We start from the raw sequence: 15,940 nt of genomic DNA, 5'->3' as shown, positions 1-15,940 counted from the left end.
ATACTTCCCAATGCAGACTTTTATTTGCCTACACTAAGGTAAAACATAGATGAAAACTGAATACTACCTTAAAATTTGTTGTCAAGTATTATATTCTATCCAAATAGGTGAAAAAACTGTAACAAAACTGTACGAATAAACATGACCAAATTATACTGCTGGTTGAAATAAATATGTTAAGGACTAAACAGTAAAAAATATTATAAAATAGCCTATTTGTGTTCATTATTAAAGTGAACACAAATAGGCTATTTAAGAAATATAAAAATAATAATGATAACTTCATGCTAAATACCTTGAGAAACAATGAATAAAAAAAAATTCTTATAAAATAATCACTTACAGTGAAAGGTATACCTTCAACACTCCCCACTGCATAGCAATGATCTCCAGCATTTGCTGCACCAGTTAGCACTTGATGACAATTCATCCTATTCTGTAGTTAAGTTTATGCTATAATACTTTTCCAGCTAAATGCAAAGCAAGTACTGTTAGATAATAGACAAATAATAAAAACAAAATCGAGGAAGAAAAAAAAAAATGTATGATTAAAGTTGACATTCTTGACATGCTGCATTCTAAAAATAATTACTATATTTGTACCTGAAACCAAGATAACTATTCCATAACTATTTATATTTGTTATAAAATTTGCGATATGAAAATTAACTACATACATACAGATATAATGGTAAGACAATGAGTGAATAATGGCTAGCAACCTAATTAAATCTTTATTCATCTGATATAGAGATAACCAAAACTTTATTTTTATGGGACACCCTTGAATTAGAACATGTTTTTTGACTGCAGCTCTTTTTAAATAAGGATGATAATTATGATCATTTCATTAATTTTTTCTTTAAATAAAGTAAAATAAAGGACTATTATTTAAATTAAGGGGATATTGTTTTTGTTGCCGAAATGAAGCTTATTAGCTCTTTATATTTAAGTAAAATAAAGGACTATTTTCCTAAATAAAGGATATTAAAATAAAGTCCTTTATTAATTATTATTATAAGAATTAACTAACAGAGCAAAGAACAAAGTTCCTTGCCCTATAATTTGATCAAATTAATTGCCATGTATAAAAGTACTTCTTTCTGTTATGCAGCTCAAGAGGCATAATTAACAGAATACCATATGGTATTCTATTAATGTTGAAAGAAGTTTTTTCACTTAGTTCTACTATAAATTAAAGAAGCCAAAAAATTATATTCTTGGTTTCATCCTTTATCCAAGTGTAAGCAAACAAAGTTTGCACATGAAGTCACTTCACGAATGGGTTACTTGTATATAGAGATAGACTTTACATCAATTGCCTTATTATCCCATAATGCAAAGCACATCCTTTCTGACATGCATAATGCTATGCTTTATGGGAAGCACCACTACCCAGAAGTGATACAAGGTTGAAGTAATGCAGAAGTCATATTTCCATACACAAGTAGCTTAAAGGTGTCACACCTTATGTCAAGATATTATATTCTTGGTTTCATCCTTTAACCAAGCAAAGTTTGCACGTGATGTGAAGGCAAAAAAAAATTATATTTCTTTCAGAGTTTTGGCTATTTTTTTTTCCCCCAATGTACCTCATATATAAGGAACAGTAATAGCATAATTGTAATCCGTATGTTGATGGGGGGATGGAAGGAACAACCAATTTGTTCATCTTTTCTGACACCATAGCCATAAGACAGGAAAGTCTGATGGATAAAGGAGAGTTCAGCTGTGAGAGAAGCCTGGTTGGAACAGAAGTTGGAGTCTCTATTGACAAGGGTTTTAATAGCACCATGTTATTCAGAGGAGGAGTATGAGAAAGTTTTTGCATGTATCTATCTGCATGGGTGGGTTTTCTGTACACTAAGAAAGAAAGGGTACCATTGGGTGATTAGAGTATCTAGCAAAGGAAGATACTGCTATTTTCTTTTTCTGCAGTGAGCTGGATTCTGGGGTGCTGGCTGTTGAGGTGGAGGAAAAGAGAGTTATGTTCCTAAGTAAAAAGAGAGTTATGTTCCTAGGTAACACAGCCAAATAGTGAACAAATCATCAATATATCTTAACCAGCTAGAAGATTTGAGAAAGCAACATCAAGAGCATGTTTTTCAAAATGCTCATATAGAAATTGGCTACAGGAGGGGAGAGCCCATTACTGTATACTCTTTATCTGTTTATATATGGTTCAAAGTGAAGTAACCAGTATGGATGGAAAAATGAAAAATTTAATCATGTCACAAGGGGAATCACATTTTTCAATAAAATTTAAGGATCAGAAAGGAGGCTCACCATGATATCATTATTATTTAAAACAAAGTTTCGAATAAAATATTTGAATTGGGTATAATTTTTGATATAAGATGACATGCAGCCAGAATGTAGAGGTAAAGATTTAGCCAATCACTTGACTAGTGGGGAAGGAAGGGTCAGCAGTATCTACTATGGTATGGAGAGGGATAATGGATTTATGAATTTCAGGCAATCCATATATCTTGAGTGGAGAACTAAAAGGTTTCAGTGTTTTAACTACTTCAGGAAGTAGAGAAGCAACATTTTTAGAAGCCTTTTCATCATCATCATCATCAAATTCCTGCTATGTACCCTCAAGGGGTGTACAGGATATGACAGTACTACATGAAAAAATTACATCATTACTAACTTCCTATCTACAATTTTCCTCCAAATCAGTCTGTTACTTGTCAAGACTCCAACATTATCAGATCTTATATTTCTATCGTCTAAGGCACTTTGTATCGTATCAATCCACCTATATCTTGGTCTTCCTCTGGGTCGTTTTCGTGCCAACCTGACAGAGAACACTTGTTTTGCTAATCTTTCCTCTCCCATTCTATTTAAGTGACCATACCATCTGAGATTAGCTCTGCTAACGCATTCCTGGATGCTTACAATGTCAAGTTCTTTCCTAATATCCTCATTTTTAATATGATATTGCCATTGATGCCATCTGTTCACGCCTCTAATCTTTCTCAGGACTCTCATATCTGCGGTCTCTAGTCTTTGGTCAAGTGTTTTACTTCTGACCCAGCTCTCAGATCCATAAGTTAAAACTGGTTTGAACACAGTCTTGTATACAGCTAATTTAGTGTTCCGACTAATTTCTTTCTTATTCCATATGAATTTATTCAATTGACTTCCCACGATACCAGCTTTGCCGATTCTGTTGTCTATTTCTATATTTAGTTTACCATCTTCAGTAAAAATTGTGCCTAAGTAGCTGAAATGTTTTACTTGTTCCACAGGTTCTCAATTCACAACACAGTTGACATTTTCAATGATTCTGCCTATTTTCATTGTCTTTGTCTTTTTATTGCTGACTTTCATACCATATCTATTACATGCATGCCTGGTCAGTGTTTTTTATCACTGTGCTGTCATCACTGCTTGTTTCATTTAGCAGTTTTTCAAAGTAATTACTCCATACTTCAAGGATATCTTTTTCTCCTGTTTTCATTTCACCTTCATCATCTCTAATTCCTTTTACAGCACTCTTTCCTCCATTCCTAAGCTTCTTCAACAACTTCCAGAATATTTTGCCACCTTCTTGATATTTATTTTCTATATTCTTGCCAAAGTCCTCCCATGACTTTTGTTTAGCTAGTTTTACACACTGTTTAGCTTTCTTACATTTGTCTCTGTATTCTGTAAGAGTAAAAGCTGACTTATTTGCCAGGAACTTTTGATATGCTTTCTTCTTTTCCTTCACTGCCTCTTTAACTTTCTGTGTCCACCAGGGAGTTCTGATTTTTTTATCCTTGCACACAACCTCACCACATGCCTCTCTGGCAGAATCAATCAATGTTTCCTTCAGAGTTTGCCACTGAATCTCCAAGGTTTGATTCCTGTTCTCAAACTCCTTCATTTTCTTTTCAATAATATTTCTGTATTTTAGTCTACAGTTCACATCTGAGAGCTGCTCAACTTTTATTCGCTTTAAAACTTTCTTACATGTTATTCTTTTCAATATGAAATTCAATTTTATCCTGCTCAAGACTAAATAGTGATCACTTCCAATTTCAAATCCTCTGTACACTCTGGTGTCCTGCACCAGGGAGAAAACATCACTATCAACAATAACATAGTCAATGAGACTTTTCCTATTCCTAGCCTCTTCTCTCCATGTGAATTTGTGCACATTTTTATGTTGGAACATGGTGTTAGTAATAACCAGTCCATGTCCTGAGCAGAAATCCAACAGATATTTGCCATTATTATTAGCTTTGCTCTTTTCTCCAAATTTTCCCAAAATATTTTTGTATGTCTCACAATCATTTCCTGCTCTACTATTTAGATCCCCAACAAGGACCAACTTTTCCTTTTTCATTGTATCAGTTGCTTTTTCTAAAGCCTCAAAAAATTCCTCCACTTCTACCTTAGTAGAACCTTCTGTGGGACCATAGGCACCAATAAGTCTCATTGTCCAGTTCCCCATTCTCATATTTGCCCACATTACTCTACTTGAGACTGATTGCCATTCAAGAAGATTAGCCTCGTATTTTGTGTTGAATACTATGGCTACTCCTTCTTTTCCTTGATTGTCATTGCCTGAATATAACATTTTGTATTTACTGCTCAGAAAGATCTCACCGGTTTTTGTCTTTTTTGTTTCTGTCACCCCTATTATGTCGATCTGTTACTTATCTAATTCCTCACCTAGCTCCATTTCTTTGCCATTCAGGCTTCTTATGCTGATAGTACCGATCTTTAACTCTGGTGATGTTGAGTTGGGGTTTATTTTCAGATTTGTTCCAGTAGCTGACTTTTTGCTGTTTGCCCTGGTTCCCTGGCGAAAACAATGGGAGCCTTGTTTAACCAGGCAACGCCCCAGCCGGCATGAAATTTTGTCATGTTGTACCATCATTTTTTATTTTGGTTTTAACCATTAAGAATACAATTTGGTCGGCTAAATCCCAAATTGCCAGCCCATCCTCGTTCGTTCAGTATCAAAGTAGATACCCAACAGGGTGCACCACGAGAAGGTGAGGATTGGACATTAGGTCAGAAGCCCTGGTCGGTTCTCCGCATTCCTTTAAAGGCTATGTGGAGGTCTCCTCTCAGTTATACAGCTTTGACCCTTAAGTACCAGCCTTTTTTAAATGTTTTTTCTTGAGAATTAGTAAGGTCAACCTAGCAGTTTATTAGTGTATTCTCTGAGCAACACAATCATTTTTAAGTGTAGCCATTGGTAGTGAGCACCACAGTAGCATTTCCTTATCAGCTCTAGTAATTATGTTGTTGTCTTTCCATAATTTACGAAGAGCTAGCTGTTAGAGAGATTACTTTTAGGAGGCAATGCTTGCATAAGCAAGCATCGTCTAAGTTTTGCTGATGATATTCTTATTATTACAAACAATATGAAAGATTTAAAAGAAATGATAAAAGATCTAACAACTAAATCACTGGAAATTGGATTAGACATTAACTCTGAGAAAACCAAAATAATGACAAACCAAAAAGGATATGGATGAAAGGCACAATGTTATTAAGGTAAACAATAAAGAAATTGAAATAGGTAGATGAATACGTATATTTAGGAAAATTGTTAACAATGAAGAAACGAGTCATGGAAGAAGTGTAGGAGTAGGAATAGGATGGGCAGCATTTGGAAAATCGAAGAGATTTTTAAACAACAAAATAAAATCTGAGAACAGAGCAAGACTTTTCAACCAATGTGTACTGCCATGTATTGTTATGACATACAGAGTAGAAACTTGGCCAATCAAAAAGGAAATAATAGATAAAATGAAGAAAAAAAAACAGAAAGAAGAATGGAAAGATGTCTGGTCAACATAGGACTCAGAGATAAAATCAGAAATGAAGAAATAAGAGCTAAAACAAAATTTTTTGATATTGGAGAAAACATACTTCGAAAGAAATGGAAATAGGCAGGACACATTGCAAGATTAAAGGACAACAGATGGACAAACGTTTTACTGGAGTGGCAAACATATGAAGGTAAAAGATCAGCTGGAAGACCTGAAAGAAGATGGTCACATGACATAAGAAAAACAATTGGAACTCTCTGGCACAAACAAGCTCAGGATAGAAGCAGATGGAGAGAATTGGAGAACACCTATAACCAGAAGTGATAAAAAAAAAGGTTAAAAGAAAGAAAAAAGCTTGCGTAAGCATGTTAGCTACATTGAACCTGATGTTCGCAAAATTAAGAGTCAAATTCTAGACACTGTGCTCTATATGCAGACTAACAGTCTCAGAAAAAGTTTCTCAGTTTTTTTGTTTTTTTTTAACAGATTCAGGCAACCATATTTGTATAAACTTGAGGAATTACAAATGAATAAATTTTAATAGATGTAAATATTTTATCTTAGTATTGAAGGCATCTTCAGTACAATTCAATAAAAAAACATAAGTAAAATACAAATAGCAGAAGAATTCTAAAAAAAGTGCCATCACAGCTAAATAAGACAACAGTCATTAAAATTCCTAATTAAATAAATATATATATATATATATACAGGGTGGTTCAAAATTCCACGTACAAATTTTGAGAAGAGGTAGAGAACATCAAAATCAACCATATTCACATAGGAAAGCATGACCGGAAATGCCACCAGAAAGTGATAGGTGGCGTGGTTTGCCAGCACTCCAGGTAAGCAATTGGAGCTTCCTCATTCAAGCTTTCGACATTGGACGAAGAACATGCATCATTTTACGAATGCTGAGATGGCAGACATGCACCTCATTTACAGGTTAGCTGATGGTAATGGATGAGCTGTTGTACGAACGTATCGCAAAAGGTACCCAAACAGACGTGTATCGCACAAATGTTTGCACATTTGCATCAGAATTTGTGTGACTATAGATCATTCAGAGATCGTAGGCATGATAGTGGGTGGCCACGATCGATGTGAAATCTCATCATGGAAGAGGAGGTGTTGCATGCAATGGACAATAATCCCGAGACAAGCACACTTGCCGTTGCCTCTACTATAAGAGCAGCTCGATCCAGTGTATTGCACGTTTTGCACCGAATCCTTACATCCATTTCATCTGCAATGAATCCAGTTACTGATGGCCGAAGATTATCCTCGATGTGTGGAATTCGCACAGTGGTTTCTGCAGAAAAGTGCCCCAGATTTTCCAACTTGTGTTTTGTTCGCGGATAAAGCTTCATTTACCCGTGAAGGGATCTTCGATCACCACAATGCTCATGTATGTGGGGGCCCATGAGAACCCACACACTGTGCGATAACATGTTGCACAACAACGCTTCGCCATTAATGTATGGGCAGGTATCGTCGCTAACTGTTTAGTCGGCCCATACCTGTTACCACCCCGACTGGACTCCCAGAAGTAGCAAACCTTTCTGGAAGAAGTTCTGCCGGAATTACTGAACAATGTTCTAATGACCATGCACTGGCAGATATGGTTACAACACGACACGGCTCCAACCCATTTTGGCATTTCTGTGCATCAGTATTTGGACAGGTCCTTTGGGGCTCGATGGATTGGGTATGGTGGACCCGTCTCATGGACCCCACGCTCACCTGATTTATCGAGCATTGATTTCTTTCTGTGGGAGACCCTTAAAGCCACGATGTACAAAATGCCTGTTGCTCTGACATGGATCTCGTGGCAAGAATCTCCATCGCCACTGCTAATATCCCGGAAACTCCAGATATTTTCGAAAATGTATGGCAATCAATGCATCGTCAGTGTCAGGCATGCATCACTGCTAAACTTTGAGCACCTGATGTATAACCATATTATGTATCCAGCTACTATTGAACTGTTCAGTTACGTCTAATAAAGTTTTTTACACCACTTACTGCCTTGCATGATCGGAAATACCGGTGGCATTTCCAATCATGCTTTCCTATGTCGATATGGTTGATTTTGATGTTCTCTACCTCCCCTCAAAGTTTGTGCGTGGAATTTTGAACCACCCTGTATATATTAAAAATTAAGAATTATTAGAGGGGTGATATAATATTTCTTTCAAAGGGGATAACTGAAGACCATCAGATCTGTTGAAATTTGGATGACACAAAAGGATCTCACAACTTTCTTTATAATGAATATAATCCTGTGTTAAAATCTCATTTTCTTTCACAAAACTTGAAGCTTGGAATATTCAGCCAAGGGGGTATAAGGGATAAGTACCTCTACCTGCTCGGCAGTCGCACCAAAATATTTGATGGCTGGGCAGAATGAACCAGCTGTGGTTGCTATAGAGTGCACCAGCAGCCACACCTTGAGACCGTGCCTCAAGTGCATGCAAAACTAAGTGAGGGGGGCAGCATTTTATGCTGTAGTGAAGGAGAGTGTCTTGTCCTTGTTGCACTTGACAATTGGAATGGCAGAGTTAACAGATGACCAAAATTTAATATGACAATGGTAATAAAGGCATGACAGCAAACTATGTGACATAGTCTGGGCACACTCCCAGACAAAACAGAGACATGGCCAGTCACCATGGAAGAGACAGGAACCTCACTCACCATGTAACCTTCCATAGTAAACCATGAAACAGATAACCATGTCGGATTTAAGCAATACAGACATCCTCTGCAACTTTTGTCTCTTGGAAAAATTACAGGGAAGAAGAGAAAGAAACTGGAGAATGCAAGACAGATACTATGAAAAAAGCATATGAAGAAGATTAATATAGAAGATTATTAGATTATTACATTTACGGCTATTTTGCCTGCTTCTGTTTAGGAGTGCCTCTGTTTAAATGTCATTGGCTTTTTACCTCACGGATTCTTAGGGCATTGTAAATGTATATTTACCAATAAATATATGTAACATAAAGGAAGAGAAATTTGCACATACCTTTTTCTGGGTGCTGTGGCTTTTTTTCTTTCAGCGCTCAAAAAGCCACAGCACCCAGAAAAAGGTATGTGCAAATTTCTCTTCCTTTATGCTACATATATTTATTGGTAAATATACACCTACAATGCCCTAAGAATCCTTGAGTAAAAAGCGAATGACATTTAAACAGGGGCACTCCTAAACAGAAGCAGGCAAAATAGCTGTAAATGTAATAGTTTGTTAAGAGGAGTAACATGGGAGTTTTCCCAGAAATAATATCTATATGAAGAAGATACCGTAAACTCTCTGGGGAGAGTATCTCCTGATCCTTCATGTCTGAAAACCAAGAATCTTCTTCATATATATGAAGCTGGGAAGTTAGATAACCTTATACAAGAACTTGAAGCAATGAAAATTGACACTGCTAGTATCAGTGAAGTCAAATGGACTAATACTGGAAAAATAAACAGAGCAAGTCATTCAATTATATACTCATGAGGAGACAGTCATAGAAATGGAGTAGCATTTGCACTAAAAAATAAGATTGTCCAATACTTATGGGCCATAAGTATTGGACAATCTGTCACAATCAAAATTGCAGCTCAACCTTTTAATATTTTTATCGTCCAAATATATGCCTACTTCTGATTACCCAGATGAAGATGTAGAACACTTCTATGAAGACATTCAAAATGCACTTAACAATGCCAAATGAGATGACATAACTATCATTATGGGAGATCTAAATGCTAAAGTAGGCTCAGAAAAGACCTCTTCCTGCATGGGAAATAAAGGCCTGGGACACAGAAATCCAAGAGAAGAAAGATTAATACAATTCTGCAAAGAAAATGATCTGGTAATAGCAAATACTTTGTTTAGCCCCAACCTCCCAGAAGACTTTACACATGGAAAAGCTCCGGCGATATAGGAACCGGATTGATTATATAATGATTAAAAAAAAAAAAAAAAAAGATTCCGGAATAACATTTTAAAAGCCAAAACATACCCAGAGGGCTGATATTGGATCAGACCAAAACCATGTATCATTAAAGAGCAATAAAATTAAAGAAACCATGAAACCTATAAACATTGAAAAATATGACCTTGGCACCGTTAAAAATAAAGAAATACAAGGAACTAGCACAATCAAGAAATTCTTAAAGGAACTAGCATAACCCATTGCTGTCAACATTCCTGATTCCATCAGGTATCCTTACCCTAAAGATGAGATTGAGGATAGATGGCAGAAATTTAAAGAGGGCATAAAAAAAAGGTAGTAAAACAAACAACTCCCAAATTTGAGAAGAAGATGAGAGAACTGGATGAATGACAAACACTGAAAATGACAGAAAAAAAAAGAAAGAAACAGAAAAACTGTCCTCATTACAAGAACTTAAACAAGGAAATCAGGAAAGAATGTAGGACTGCAAAAGAACTATGGCTCAACAAAAATGCAGGGAAATTGAGCATTTGGACAAAAAACACAAAACCAGAGAACTGCATGAAAAAGTTAGGGAGCTAATTATCAAATCTTGGAAAAAGGTAGGTTCTCATTGCATTAGATGCCAGTGAAAACGTCCTAATGGAGAAAGATAAAATATAGGATCTATGGGCAGAGTATTAAAAGGAACTCTACAATCATGATAGAATAGATAAGCCATTGCAAGAAAATTGGAGGGACCTACTATTCTTACCTAGGAAGTAACAAATGCCATTAGGAAATTGAAAACAGGAAAGACTCCAGGAATAGATGGAATTATGGCAGAATATATAAAGGTGTTAAATGATAAGGCTATAATACATTATTACTTCTTCTCAAATTTGTCTCATCATCTTGTTTCTTTGTATATATATGTGTATGCTCTAGATGATGACCATGATATGAAGGTTGAAACGTTGAGTGTTCATTTTGGTTTATATTAAACTAAAGTTTTGCTCTAACATGGTAGTTGTCTCCATAATTTTTCATAATGTATTCTGATCACTGTGCAAGTATGAAAGAAAGTTATACAAATACATGAAATTACAAAATATACGAAACTGGACACCTGCCAAAAGATTTTATGCACTTGACATTCCGACCAATACCTAAAAAATTAAAAACAATCAAATGTGAAGAGTACAGAACAATCAGACTATTCAGTCAGAAAGCAAAAGTAATGTTAAATATCATCCTAGAAAGAAATAAACATAAAATAAAATTGGAAATTAATGAGACACAGTCTGGATTTCAGGAAAATAAAGATACTAGATAAGGACTCTTCAACGTTAAAACTATTATAGAAAGATATCTGGAGAAGCAGAAAGAAGTACACATATATACAAAGAAACAAGATGATAAGAATTTGAGACAACTTCTTTCTTTGTATATATGTGTATGCTCAGATGATGACCTTGACTTCTTTCTATAGACTTCTTATGTTTTATTGACTACACAAAGGCCTTGGACAATATAGATCATGAACAACTAATAGAATGCATCAAAAAATTAGAAGTAGATGGTAATGATAAAAGATTACTGATAAATCTATATTGGGAGCAAACTGCCTCTATAAAAATATCAGGAGAAATCTCTGAGGAATTCCCTGTAAAGAAGGGTGTCAGACAATGCTGTGTTCTTTCTCTTATATTGTTTAACCTCTATACTGAAAATATCTTCCAACAATTAGCAGATATTAAAGGAGTCAGCATAAGAGGCAGAACTATAAACAACTGAAAAAAATGAAAATAAAAAAGATCGTCAAAACCTACTAGAAGAGACTGAAACTAAGTGAAAAATAAGGAATTAATTTCAACTTAAAAAAAAAGCATGGTGGTAACAAGTGAAAAAGGGAAAATACCCAATATAAATAATATTAAGATCAGAAGAAATACTTAAGATCAAGTAGAGAGTTATGTATATTTGGGTCAACTAATTACAGAGAATGGAAAGTGTGACAAGGAAATGTCACGAAGAATAGAAATTGCTAGATCAACCTTTGTTAGCATGAAAAACATTCTAACCTCAAGGGAAATTCACACAAAAACAAGAATTAGGCTGTCCAAATGCTATGTATATATAGTCAACACTGCTATATGGAGCAGAAATCTAGACAATATTAAAATATTGTGAAAATAAACTAAAAGCCTTTGAAATGTGGATCCTCAGAAGAATCCTTAGAGTCCCATGGACTGCCAAAAAAACTAATTTAGAGATAATAGAGATGATTGGAAAAGATAGGACTCTGTTGAAAACCATTAGGAAAAGGAAAACCACCTACCTTGGTCACATCGCCAGCAAATGTTGGTCGATTGGTAGAGCCTCTGCTACTAATGGTTCAGCAAAAAGTTAAACAAGTTTGAGCACGGTTAGTAGTTATAAGAGGATCAATCGTTCGATGCTGTTGGCACACTCTCCCTCGATGAGTCTTTGGACTCCCTGGAGGTGTCACATAATAATAATAATATAATAATAATAATAATAAGGCATGAATTCCTACAAAAACACTTTTAGGAATGATGCAAGGAAAAAGAAGAAGAGGAAGACAAAGAACAGATTGGATGAGAAATATTAAGGACTGGACCTTTTTTGTCTTATGAAGAATGTAAGAGAGAAACAAAACCACACAAGGTGGAAGCTCATGGTAGTCAACCTCCTAGAAGGAGTAGATGATACATGACAAGGCAAGATTCAGCCAAGCCAGATTTGCTTGGATTCATGGTACTAGCTACAAGATTTATGTTCTTCATCTAAAAGATTTATGTTCTTCATAGAAATAAGAGAGGCCAGAAGAGCAAGGAATCTGGTAGATGCCTGGAAAACATCAAGAACAAAGCTTGTCCTAAGATAAGGAAAGTGGAAATCTTCTTGAGAGGATGAAAAGACACAATGATGTCAAGAGGCCTCAGAACATTCATAATTTGTTCAGATACTCCTTTAACATAAGGAAGAGGAATATTAGAGATTTCTTCCTGAAACACAAAGCTAGAGAGCCTAAAAATTGTTGAATGCATTGGCAATAAAGGAATTACTGAAACCATTTTTTAAAAAAGTTGATTTGATATAATCCAACTCTTGAAGTAATACATCCTCAGCAGAACATGAAGTATGAACACAACAAACATTAAATATTTTTTTTGTTTGTTCTGCTCATACTTCATCTGATTTTTTGACTAGGATAATAGTGTGATATAGTGTGTGGTAAAAACAAAACCAATTAGCCTTCCTGGATTTATTGATTCCTTGTCAACTGCATGGTAGTCTGCAATTCTAGGTGTTTCAGAAAGAAACTCATACTGACGGTCCTATCCATGCCAAGCAAATATTTAAGACCTGTTTTGGATGCTGTATATCTTTTAATAACTGTTGCTGATTCAGAAGGCTTGTTACTCTTATTCTGAGGCACGCCACATGCATGAGACAGTAATGGATATTTAATTATCTGTATTCTGAAGGAAACTGGAGGAAAAGCAGGGTAAGAGCAGCATGTCCACAATAGATGCATCAACCTATTTTGCCACACAGCTGGCAGTTTTCTGTAGAATGAAAAAGTTAACTATCCATTGGATAGATGTGTGGCTACAGTGTCAAAGAAGGGCAGATAATTATTGTTTATAAGCATTAATCCAAGAAGCTAGTCTTGGAATCTCCCAATGCTCTATCTTGCCTAAACTTAAATTAATACAGCTGTATCTTGGCTATAAAAATCTGGGAGACTATGATTGTAAGATGAGACCTTCAATCCAACATTCAAGACTGCTTTGCCATGCCAGAATGAAGTGCCAATTAGGACTATAGGATACTCAGTTTATTTGGTTACCTTTTGCTTTGTTTGCCACTAGTACACTTATTTTTGTGCCTATGACATTGCTTTGGTCACCATGACAAAACATCAGCATAATAGTTAAATAAATATAATTTTTATTTTAATGTGTTCATTTCATTCATTAAGTTAGTATCATTATCAGCCTAAATCTATACCAGACATTCAGAAATATAATTTGGCATCATTTCATTTTCTGATAAAATACCTACACTATGTTTCATGATTCATAATTGATTCACGATTCATTCATTGCGCCCTTCGATTAGAAAAGGCCTAAGTTCGATTCTCATCATGACGGGAGGAATCTTCATATGGACTTTTTCAATTGAAGGTGAGTTAGCCGATCTTATACGGAGGTAGCAGGGTTTTTCATCCCGCATACAGACAAATTGGCCCTTCAGAACACACGCAATTTACAGACAAAAAAATACTAGCTGTGGTGGTGGAGGGCAGTAGATGGCATTGATGTAGGTGATTGGTAGTACAAGTAGAGGTGGAGACGGAGAGTTGTACAGTAGGTGTCCTCCGCGATGAGTCTTTGTACTTCTTGGAGGTCTCACGAATAATAATAATGCTTTGCAGTATAAACAGTTCCAAGAGAGGAAAAAAATACAATTACTATCCCACAGTGCCATAACTAGGCAGGTGTACAGGGCCCAGGATGAAGGGGACCTGAAATGGGATATCAAAAAAAATTATCAGTATTATATTTTCATTTTCAAATTTTAAATTTCGCCACCATCGGAGCCAATTTTACAATGTTTCTGATTAAAGATAAAAATTAACCAATCTATTTCTATCAGTTTTTTTTTTTTTTCCCCCAAAAAAAAGGGGAGCGCATGAAAAGTTAGTTATACCATTGCTATCCCATATGTTAAGGATACATCAGAAAAAATAGCCTAAGTTCACAGCAATAGTTCGGGTAGATATTTCTCCAAACTATTTACATAAGATCTATTATCACCTCTCTCTCTCTCTTTCTCCCCCTCCCTCCTTGAACTCACAGACTGACACACATTCCAGTCATTACAGCACACTCCAAACAAAAGATCTAATCCTTACACCACTGCTAGCTACACTCTTACTGAATTTCCAGGAATTACCCTTGTTCTGCCTGCCCACCAGTTCTGAAATATTCTTCTATATCAATCTTATAAAACACTTTTAACAACTTAAATATTTCTATCATATCCCTTCTTTTTCAAATATTAATTAACTTTCAAACATTACACTGTATCCACACATATCAAGACCTTATAAAGAAGAATGATAACCTTCATATCTCCGCTTGTTCTTCAGTAATCAAGTAATCCTATGAGCAATCATGGCCATTTTATATGAACCTCTGAACCTCAAATCTATCTACAAACACTCCAAATCATTGCTTTAGCAATTTCCTAGAGTACATTTCCATCTGTACAGTATCATCTTCCTTTTTTTTGCCCTCTTTTTACCTTGCGGTGTCGAGGGTTTATTAATCATCGGACCTCAAACCGTTCACAGGATAAGGTGATCAGCCTGATGTCCCAGTGTATCCTATGTCCATAGTGTTGAGTTCTTAAGGCTGGTTTGCCTGCTTTGTGGGATGAAAAACCCCAGGATAAGCTAAGGGGAAACCCTACTGTCCATGCCCAAGACCAGCTAACTTGGCTATGGCTGAGGAAGATCCTTCAGCTCCTCAGATCACCGACAGGAATCAAACCTAGGACACTCCTTCCCCAGGCATATGGTTGCTAAGCGCACAGCCACTAGGCTAACCGAGCAGAATTTACACTTTTCCACATTAAATGGGTTTACTAAGAGAAGGTCATGTTTTAACAAATTGCTCACATTCTACAACAATGTTATCACTGAGTTAGACAAGAGGAACAGGTCATTGTCAGTAAATGTAGTCATTCACTTTGGCATGATTAGATATGTCATATTATATTGGTGGGATTATGCTAGAAGAAACTGATGAGGCTAGGGATCTTGGAGTGTTAGTAGATAGGAAGTTGAAGTTCAGGGCCATGTATCAAAGATTGTAAATACAACTCAAAAGATAATTGCAATGATGAAACAAACATTCACATGTAAAGCTGAGGATGTCATTTTGCCTCTTTAAAAGGCCTTGATAAGACTTCACTTGGACTATTGTGTGCAGGTCTGGTCTCCGTTGCGATTCTGATATATTGGAGAGAGTGCAAAGGATAGTGTTAAAAATGATATCAGGATTCTGGAATACTGATTATGAAGACAGATTGAGAATTTGTAGAGTACAGACACTAGCAAACGAGAGAAAGAGGGGTGATATGATTGAGATCAAACTTCTGAAAGGGTCATACGGGATTTCAATTGATGGAACT

General features: G+C 35.8%; 1 protein-coding gene across 4 annotated transcripts in view; it reads right to left on the bottom strand.

The window, feature by feature from the left end:
• Positions 1–15,940, bottom strand: part of Rbcn-3A (rabconnectin-3 alpha) — a 984,230-nt gene that overhangs the window by 949,038 nt on the left and 19,252 nt on the right. For 3 of the 4 annotated variants that reach the window (XR_016549602.1, XM_090406519.1, XM_090406521.1), the window contains exon 2: positions 344–470. Coding sequence is in view for 3 of the 4 variants with exons in the window: in XM_090406519.1 (XP_090262645.1) it covers positions 344–430 (87 nt within the window). In the remaining variant the exon portion in view is untranslated. The remainder of the gene's footprint in view (positions 1–343; positions 471–15,940) is intronic. The other variant, XM_090406520.1, reaches the window with a different exon arrangement.

This window comes from Typopeltis vanoorti, chromosome 16, assembly GCF_054136105.1.
Source record: "Typopeltis vanoorti isolate ZY-2024b chromosome 16, IOZ_Tvanoo_1.0, whole genome shotgun sequence".
NCBI classification, from domain to species: Eukaryota; Metazoa; Arthropoda; class Arachnida; order Uropygi; family Thelyphonidae; genus Typopeltis; species Typopeltis vanoorti.
The sequence above is the reverse complement of the archived record's forward strand: the minus strand, read 5'-3'. Positions and strand labels throughout refer to the sequence as shown.